The sequence below is a fragment of the Zerene cesonia genome, unplaced genomic scaffold, assembly GCF_012273895.1.
Source record: "Zerene cesonia ecotype Mississippi unplaced genomic scaffold, Zerene_cesonia_1.1 Zces_u003, whole genome shotgun sequence".
NCBI classification, from domain to species: Eukaryota; Metazoa; Arthropoda; class Insecta; order Lepidoptera; family Pieridae; genus Zerene; species Zerene cesonia.
Window position 1 is genome coordinate 1,563,461 of NW_024045133.1, and position 10,427 is coordinate 1,573,887.

A 10,427-nucleotide genomic window follows, 5' to 3' on the forward strand; every position below is an offset into this window, starting at 1 on the left:
GCCTCCGGCTCCTCCACTCACCGAACGAAACACAGCAGAATGCTATTTCACGCCGGTCAGTCTTTCTGTGCCGGTCTTTCTGTGGAGGTGTGGTACTTCCCCGGTGCGAGCTGGCCCAATTCGTGCCGAAGCGTGCTCGACTACCACATACAAATTTATTTAGAATAACGTTTTTATTGCCATTTCAGTGACCTCAGTTGAAGGATATCCCATATTACACCTAGATTTTAGCAAGTTAAATAATGCCGCATCTAGAAATATTTTAAACAAAGATTTAATCCACGAAATAATAAATGTAATAGAGCAACGAAACGGGGTTACTGAAATCACAATTAATAAATGCCTTCGCGAAAGAAATGATGACGATATTTTACTATGTTTAAGAAATGTGGCACACGAAAAGGCAGCGACCAGATCTCGGTATAAAACGAAAAACAAATTCATTACACAATTTGATACTGCTCAAGAAACACGAGTCATTTTTAAAGACAATAACCATCATTTCAGCAATTTTCTCGACTTAACTAGAGACTCTATAGAGGACGCCGTGAGAAAGGGCATATCCAACTTTGCTGACGACTACGTGGACTTTACGGGCATCGGAAGATCTGGGTATAAAAAAATAAGTAAAGAAACGTCTAAAGAGAAAATGTTTTTCTTTAAACCTGGCGGAAAGAAGAAACGCGCGAAAAAGCATCTTAGAAGGAATTATAACGATAATTTTATTACTAAGAAAATATTGCGAACTAATTTCGATTCTGAGAGTGAGGAAGACGATTCGGATAGCGATTCTGAAGACCTAACTCGTAACGATGTTAGGAATTCTAAGAAATATCAAGATAGTATAGAAGAGTCTAATTCATCCGAAGAATCAGAGAGTTACGTGAGACAAAAACCTAAAAAAGCGAAGAGAAAAGAACCCCTAAAATACATGCAAGCGCCAACTAGAATTATCGAAGTAGATTTAGATAGAAGGCGAAGGTTAGCACATTTCTTACCGAAAAGATTTCATTGGAGCGAAAGCGACTTCAAAGATTTGCGGAATCACTGGATACACGGACCGCAAGGCAAATATCCGGGATCTTATAGGATTCCGTATAAAAAATAGTAATTTTTGATCGTATAATGTCAAACTTTTAGATCATAGAAGTTATATTGCTTTTAAAAGACATGATATAAAAGTTTTATTGTTATTTGATAGACAAAAATACAATTATGATATACATCTGCAAACTATTTATAACTTCTTTCATCCCGACTGGTGATATATTTTTTTTATTCTTAAAAATTTCAAGTACCATTTTCGAGAAAACCCACATAAATATCATTAATCAAATTCATTCAAAAATCACTTATGTTGTCAACCTGGATTATCAGAAATAAAACAATGCCATAATTGGAAAAAAATATATATTCAATGAATAAAACAACAAAAATATTAACAATCTAATGTACCTTATCTAAATGCGAAATTTACAAGTAACTGGGAAGTATGGAACATGTGATGATGGCAACATTTCCTTTGAAATTATATTTATATTTTGGGGTTCTGTAGTAAGAAAAGATAGTTAATATTTAATGCAGGTACATACTAAAAAAAAACTTATTTTTGGATTTTTAAATACAATAAAAAACACTAAATAAGATAAAATCGGGTACAACACAACTCAATTCACTATATCAGAGATAATGTTAATATAGGAAAACGACTAAGTTTATATTAAACTTAAAACATCGATCAAGTTATCGCTATTAAGGCAACAATTATTATATTTGGTCATAAGTTTATTGCAGCAATGTATACGACTAGCGATCCGTTCCGGCTTCGCCCATGGCACATATATAGCTTATAGCCTTCCTCAATAAATGGGCTACCTAACACTGAAAGAATTTTTTCAAATCGGACCAGTAGTTTCCGAGATTAGTGCGTTCAAACAATCAAACTCTTCAGCTTTATAATATTAGTATAGATTATATTTTTCAGCTGCAGCATAAATAATTTCACATCGGAAAAAAATAATATTCCATTTAATCAAGGATTTGTTTGGATGTTTGTCCGTCAATTAGGCTGAAAGTACTGAACGGATTTTAATGAAATTTAGTATACAGACAGGCTATGAGCTGAAGTGGGTCATAGGATACTTTTTGTCCCGATTAAATGCTCCCTTGGGATCAAACAGAAATCTTGATATCCGGGCGGAGCCGGGACGAGCGTCTAGTATTGATTAATTTTAAAAAACAACAATTATATAGCAAAAAACCCCTACAAAACCCTCATGTGACAATGAATATGGTACTATAATAGAAATTTTAATACTTTTGGACCGTTTAAGTAACTACCAATCATTTATAGCAATATTTTATTCGCATCGATTCGAAATTTAGATGTTCGAAATATATGCCAGAAACTAACCAATAAACATTACAAATACTCGACGCATCGGTGCTTTGTTTCATTCGCTCTTTCGTTATTCATCGTACGCAAGAACGAGACAAAACATCGAGTTTAAAAAAATATCCGATTTCTAGTTAAACATATGGGATTAATGAAAAACCCTTAGCTCTTTCAAATCAGAATCATTTAGTCAGAATACAAATGTTATTTTTATATCTAAAACATTAAGAATTTATCATTTATTAATAGATATTTCTTCACGTGTTTTCATATAGGCACGAATCGCACATATTTCTAAATCACAGAATATATTATGTTTCCGTATTTCTTTTTTTTTCGAACTTTATTCCAACCTCAAAATCGGTTATTTTCGACCGTCAATCCGTGATAGAAGCGCGCGTGCAAGGAATGTAGGTGATAAATAATCATAGGAATTTAATACCGCTTATCGTAAAATCACAAAGTATAAAAGTGGCTACTATATATTCTGGAAAAAAATTAAGCGATTTAAAAATAGCGTTATAATATGTGAAAATACTATTATTATAATAATCTATTTATTTTACACGTAAAATAAACGTCGTATGTCGGGAGTCCACTAGAAAGTTTCTATTAAACTTCCGAGATCCCGCAGTGCCAACTCTGACAGCTGTTTTGGCGCCAAATTTGACATTCCAATCTGTCAAAATATAGAGTTGAATATAGTGAAAAATATATATTTTAATTAACGCAGTCATTTCGAATTGTACCTTTCTTTTATTAATCGATAAATATTAATTTTCCATTACATTTTAGACTACAGCTGCAAGTTAATATATTTTAACTATATTCAACTTGTAAACATTAAAATATACGTTCTTATATAAATAAATCGTTATTTTGGCATAATATATCTATTGGCTATAGTTAATTGTTGGTGTCAGAAATGATTAATTATATTTCATTAGAAAAAAAAACTTAAAATCAACGCAAAATTTGCAAATAGTAATAAGAAAAATAGCTTTTTTTGGATTATCATAAACTACAGACTTAACGGGTGACGATTATTTAATTGTCAATTAATAATTTTTGACTCCAACAATTGCACAAATAAAAGAGATTGCAATTCGAGCAATACAATAATATTTTTAATAAGCTCTGAACAACGCTAAAGTAAATTTATTACAATATACATTTATTTCAAAGCATAGGCAAGTATCCGATGCCCTTCACAGCTTGGACGATTTTCAATTTGACAATCGTTTAAAAACAACTTTTAATTTATGTTTGACAGCAATTACTCACTATTATTAACAACTGCCATTAAAAAAATCCATATTTGAACTGGCAGGAATTAAAAAAAATAACAACACTAAATTTCTCATGTAAACATGGCAGCGACTGGCGCGCCGAAAAAAAAACAACACCCACCCCACCGACACCTGTCAAACGAAAAACCGCGCAAACGAAACGGGCACAGACGAAAAATCGAAACATCACTGTCACTGTCAATGTCACTGTCGAACGCCGAACGTCGAACGTGAAACGTCAAACGTCACTCAGTCTTTTTTATAGAAGATCCAGTTGAGCAGCGACTGCATCACCATCGCGAGTACGAAGCCAGCGAACAGGTCCCACGAGTGCGTGGCGGAGGGCGCGCGGCCGACGCCCTGCGGCCGGTAGGGCGCCGCCCGCTGGCTCTCGTGCAGCGACTCCACGGTCCTCGACAGGCGCTCGATGGCGAGCGATTGCTCGCGGAGCGTCGAGTCGATCGAGTAGAGCGTCTGCTTCATCGTTCGGCTGCAACGTGAATGAATCTGTGAGTGAGTGAGTGAGTGAGTGAGTGAGTGAGTGAGTGGGTGGGTGAGTGAGTGGGTGAGCGAGCGATTGAGACACTACTGATGGATGGACCAATGAAGTGTTTTTGTACATAAGCTCATTGGTAGGTATAAAATATTATGTATTAGAATGCATTATAACCACCGTATAATTGAAAAATCATATCATTAGCATTAACATCAATTTTAATTGAATTTGGTTCAGTGAAAATCTTCTTTTTTATATTATCATAGCATTGCATGTATATGAAACGAAATAACTGATACTTATGATAATGGTGATAATGACATTGCGCGTTTGTCGGTTACTTGCTTGGCAATTAATTGTGTTCAAAATTGAAATAAATTATTTTTGATTACAATTAATTACCAAGCAAATGACTACATACTTTTTACGATTAAGTAACGAAGAAAAAGAGCCCCACTCACGTGTTGGTCTTAGACCTGGGCGCCAAATCGTCATGACTGTCCGAATCGGAGCGCGGCAGGTCCCGCAGCCGCGCGCCGCCGACACCACCGACGCCACCGACGCCACCAACACCCGCCAGGCTCGAAGGACCAGACTTGACGGAACGGATGACGAAATCATCCTCGTACTCGATCAACTCGTCCGGCTGCCAGGGGCTGAGGTGTTATAAAAATCTTTAAATAATTATATTTAACTAGCTTGTCGGCCCCGCTTCGCCCATGGTACATATGTAGCCTATGTCACTCAGTGATGTTGGAGTATTTTACCGGTCAATGGATTTTATTTATTAATCAGTCGAGCAGTTTTTGCGTGAAAAACGTTACAAACATACAAAAATACAAATGTTTCCTCCTTTATAATATTAATGTAAACTACATTCACTACTAACTTCAAAGTAGGAGGTTGTTAATTCGAAGATTTTTTTTTTTGGCTTTCTTACCTCAAAACATTCCACTGGGTGAATCCATTTGAATGATACTTGATTTATTTGAAAACTGGTGTTTCCCGTATGGCCCCATTCAATCACACTAATATTATAAATATGAATATTTGTTTGTTTGGACGCTTGTCCGTCAATCACGCTGAAACTACTGAACCGATTTTGATGAAATTCGGTATACAGACAATATATTATATATAATTTTTAACCTAAATTAAATACTCCCTTGGGATAAAACAGGAATCCTAATATCAGGACGGAGCCGGGACGAGCGTCTAGTTTGGTTAAAAAATAATTACTTGAGTAATGTAAAGAAATTAGTTTGCTAGAAATTCAGAATAAACGTTTTTGAAAATTAGAAAAAACACTTATTTATGTGTAACTAGCTTTCCGCCCGCGGCTTCGCCCGAGGTTTTTATCGCTTTCATCTCCCTATTTCAGCTCCTTCTACCATTTTTTTCGCGATAAAAATTATCCTATGTCCTTTCCCAAGTTCAGTTCTACCTTCATATCAAATTATAAAAAAAAAATTGGTTCAGTGGTTTAGGCGTGAAAGCGTAACAGACAGACTGACAGATAGAGCTACTTTCGTATTTATAATATTAGTAGGGATTTAATCTCAAGTATTTATTTACCTTGTATCTGAATGGTTATATTTCCAACCCTGGTCAATTATACCTGAAACAAAAAAAAAAATTAAGTTAAGAAATTTTGAAAGAATAGAAAAAATTTGATCACGAGGCAGGATTCGAACCTGCGTTTCTTGCCTAACCGTAGCAACGCCTAGCCTCTCGGCCACCCGTGATCCTGCCACGGTTGATTAAATAATATATAAAATTTCTCATTTATAAAGCATTTCAATGCTATAAAACTAACAATTAAAAATAAAATTCATCAAAAGAATCATCATCATCATCATCAACCCATACGTTCCCACTGCTGGGACACAGGCCTCCTATGAAAGTTCAGGCTATAATCCACCGCGCCGGCTAAGTGTGGGTTGGCAGATGTCACATGCCGTCGAACTTTTGACTCTCGGACATGCCGGTTTCCTCACGATGTTCCTTCACCGTTTTAAGATTAAAATATTCAAAATATTTATATTGTATTGTCGGTTACAATTATTGGACACATGTCGTATTTCATAACTAGTCAAAACTGGTTTGACTATCGACTCCTATAATATGTCAGCATAAATGAGAGACATGTGTACCCACATAACTCCACAAAAAAATCGAAAATCGAATATATTTGAATGAATTTATATACGTATTTGAGTAATTTGACCACGATTTAAACATTTCCTGAGCGCGATTTAAATGCAACTTATGTGTAATATGAAATAATTAAGCGCCATTTATTTATTTATTTATTTATTTATTTATTTACACTTTATTGTGCTGGCATACACAACGCATCCTTAAAATAAATGTCTTAAAACTAAACCAGCACAGCGGGCGGCCTTATCACGAAAGAGTGATCTCTTCCAGGCAACCAACTGTGAAAAAGTAATATATAAAGGAGGATAACATTTAAACGCAACTAAACACGCAGTTAATAACAATATAACAGGATTTAAACAATTTTAGCGTAAATAAACACAACTCAAGCGCCATTAAAACACGATTTTTCGAAACAACACCGCACACTATCCGCCTATAGGTATATCCTACCGATAGGTTACCTGGTAGAAATCTCCTAGTAGCGATAGGGCCGCCTTTTTGGCTCTGTGTATTATGTTTGTTTTTTTTCTCTTTTATATTAATTGTAATGTAATTGGTGTTAATTACGTATGGTTAACAGAGGATGACCGCGTCCTTGGTGCAGTAGTAAACGCGTGAGCGTAGAACCGAGGGGTCCTGGGTTCGATTCCCGGCGGGGAAAATAAAAAAAATGCCTCGGTCTGGCAGCACACAGAAGGCTGATCACCTACTTGTCCATAAAGAAAATCGATCAGTGAAACAGATGTATATCATCTGTCCCATACCCCACTGGGGGACACGGGACTTCACTATTTTTTTAACCAGAGGAGTATCTCCGACGTTGAAGTATGAGCGTCTATTGTGGAAACGACGATAGCTGACGTGCAGTTGAAAGTTCATTAAATATGCATGCATTATTCGATGGTCGAATAGATTAGATTATTTTAAGATTCAATATATTTAATTATATTTTTTTACTTAATTGAAAGTGTTAGAGACTTTTTGGTGTGTTTTTTTTTCGAATCTGTGGCTGTCGAAAAGCGATTTTGCTAAATAAAGTATACATTATTATTATTACTATCCACTTACCCTCAGGCGGTGTGGTGGTGGAGTCCCGGTGGAACAGTCTCGGCACCCAGGGGGTCGTCAGGTTGCGGGCTCGCGTGCGCTGCGCTTCCTCTATGATCGTCTTCTGCTCTGTCGCTACCACCTGGTGGATGTACAAAATGATATAACAAGAGGGTAGTTTCATCCCAAGCGAGCATTTAATAGGGATAAAAAGTATCATCCAAGTCAGCTCATACCCTATCTGTATACAAAATTTCATCAAAATCCGTTCAATTGTTCCAACGTGACGTGACGGACAAACATCCAAACACACAAACTTTCACATTTATAATATTAGTGTGACTTTTGTCTGTGGATAGGTTTTTTTATGTATATGCAAATGACGTACATAATGAGGGTAGTTCGATAGTAAAATAAATCTAGCGCGATTCAATATAAAATTAAACAGAGAGAAAATACTTCTACCAATAATTTAGTCGAGTATTAATAATGTTAATTTAGGCATTTCAAGTATATCCATTAGAATTAGAAGCCTGTAGGTGACCTTCAACTCTAACCACTACATGACGTAAAACACAGCAAAAGGACTTCCAACTGTACCCACGAAACTAGATCTTTATACTGTACCCACTCAGCTTAATACACTGTGAGGACTTCCTACTTTAACTACTCAATAAAATAGTGGGCAAAGAAAGGACTTTTAACTGTACCCAAAAGAACAAAGAAACGACTTTTAACTGTACCCAAAAGAACAAAGAAAGGACTTTAACTATACCCAAAAGATCAAAGCAGGGACTTTCAACTATACCCTACACAACAAAGAAAGGACTCTCAATTGTACCCTCTCAAATTAATATTGTGCAAAGAAAGGACTTTCAACTGTATATTACACTAAAAAGAAAGTACACGCAACTGTTCCCACTCAACTTAATACTATGCACAGAAAGGGACTTTCAACTACACCACACAAGAATGACCACACACCACAATACCTCAAGCACACAGGGAGCATCCCTCACCTGGTCCTCATTGTGTATGGCCTCGGAGACTTTGATCCACAGCCGCTGCGACTCCCACTCGTGCTGCTTGTCGATGTTCACCAGGTACCGCGGCAAGCGTTGCTCCTTCAGCACAGAGACGTCCAGGAGGCTCGTCTCCTCCTGAAAATGTTAATGTGTTCAATCAGTTTAGTTTAGTATTTACATATATATTGTTTTTTTTTTTAATATTGTATCTTATTACATCTATGCATTTGCTATGCTATATACTTATCTATATTAATTAAACTTATATCTATAGTGTACACCACCTACCCATGCGCTTTCTCTGTATTGTTTCTTTGTTTTAGTTACCTGGAAGAGATGGCTCTGTAGCCATAAGGTCGCCTATTGTGCAACTTGTATTTATCGTGTGTACTTTGAAATATTTCCTATTGGTGTGTACAATCAATTATTATTCATTCATTCATTCATTTATCATTGTATAAATTTGAAGTTTCGCGGGATTCACTAAAATACTCAACGCTAATATAACTATTTATTTACGTTTACACAAGACAAATACTATAACCGTGATTTCTTATGTTTAATGATGAAACTATTTCGCTAGCGCGACTTAAACACGAGCAGCGCCATCTAGTGTTAATAAACAAAAATAATATCATAAACTTAACAAGTTAATACAAAATTAGACAATCATGATTATATAAGACCAGCTGTTGCCCGCGGCTTCGTCCGCGTGGTCATAATATATATTCCCGGTGCAATCTTTCATCGCCTTGGGGAGAAGAATTTATCAAAATCCGTTCTTAGCGGATACTCATTGCCTATATCAAAGTGGCTGCCTTCATGCCAAATTTCAGCCCGATCGGTCCAGTAGTTAGCGAGTATGCGTTGATAGATCAGTCAGTGAGTCAGTGAGTCACTATGGACAAATAAAATCCGTTAAAAGGTCTTCAATTAAATTTTTACATTTATAGCATTGAAATGCTTTATAAATGAGAAATTTTGAAAGAACAGAATTTTTTTTTCTATCATTTCAAAATTTCTCCACGTTTTCAACTACTAAATCCACACATTCTTACATACTTATGCAATATTATAGCAAAAAGTTCCGTCTTTCAATACACACCAAGATTATCGACTCACCCCGGTTTTCTTGTCCTTTATGTCAATCCGTCCGTCCCAATAGCCGTCCAGTGTTGCCACCGTATCTTTGCCGCGTTTTATGCGACCCGATATCGCGTTCGTTTGATCCGCGCCGCCGAGGAACGACTGGAAACCCAATGTGTTGTATGATCATCATAGTAGTGAAGTCCCGTGTCCCCTAGTGGGGTATGGGGCAGATGATGTACATCTGTTTCACTGATCGATTTTCTTTACGGACAAGTAGGTGATCAGCCTTCTGTGTCCTGCCAGAGCGAGACATTTTTTTTTTTGTGCGTCCCCACCGGGAATTGAACCCAGGGCTCCTCGGTTCTACGCTCACGCGTTAACCACTGTACCAAGGAGGCGGTCATGATGATGATCATCATATCATCATAATAATTAATCATACATTGAAAACTTAAAGACACGTTGTAATGACAGAATCAACGCAATTGTCTCACTTGGATTTTATACAGAGTTTATGTAAGGAAACTATTTAATCCGGGCGATTCTAATAAGGCCAATAAGATAGACTCATGAAATTATTGCATCGTCACCGGTGGTACGTGATAAGTGTACAGAGTTTGAATTAAATCTGTCCGTATAAAGTGTATGGCAAATGTTGAATGCCATGAAAAATAAGTGTAGAAAGCTTTTTTTTATACAAAACACAAATAGAAAGACTTGGGCTTGGACTTGGACACTTTAAATTTAACGAAAGACTACGAGTCTAAGAAAACTCACTCTCAATTTGAACTCCACGTCAGCCTGGTAACCCGTCTCTTGGCATATAATGTGCACCTGAAGACAAAATGGAGATTTCGTAAATAATTCAAGTTCTCTAGGTTAGGCAGAAGAGTATTTAGTTATGGAGGTATTAAGTTAATTAA

General features: G+C 36.4%; 1 protein-coding gene across 1 annotated transcript in view; it reads right to left on the bottom strand.

Moving 5' to 3' along the window:
* Positions 1-2,723: 2,723 nt before the first annotated feature.
* The window catches only part of LOC119838458 (oxysterol-binding protein-related protein 8), a 41,293-nt gene continuing 33,589 nt past the window's right edge, over positions 2,724-10,427 (bottom strand). The window contains exons 16-22 of the mRNA XM_038364405.1: positions 10,282-10,338; positions 9,538-9,663; positions 8,410-8,550; positions 7,412-7,532; positions 5,756-5,798; positions 4,642-4,836; positions 2,724-4,174 (exon numbers count right to left, since the gene is read on the bottom strand). Coding sequence (XP_038220333.1) covers positions 3,934-4,174; positions 4,642-4,836; positions 5,756-5,798; positions 7,412-7,532; positions 8,410-8,550; positions 9,538-9,663; positions 10,282-10,338 — 924 coding nt within the window. The 3' untranslated portion in view covers positions 2,724-3,933. The remainder of the gene's footprint in view (positions 4,175-4,641; positions 4,837-5,755; positions 5,799-7,411; positions 7,533-8,409; positions 8,551-9,537; positions 9,664-10,281; positions 10,339-10,427) is intronic.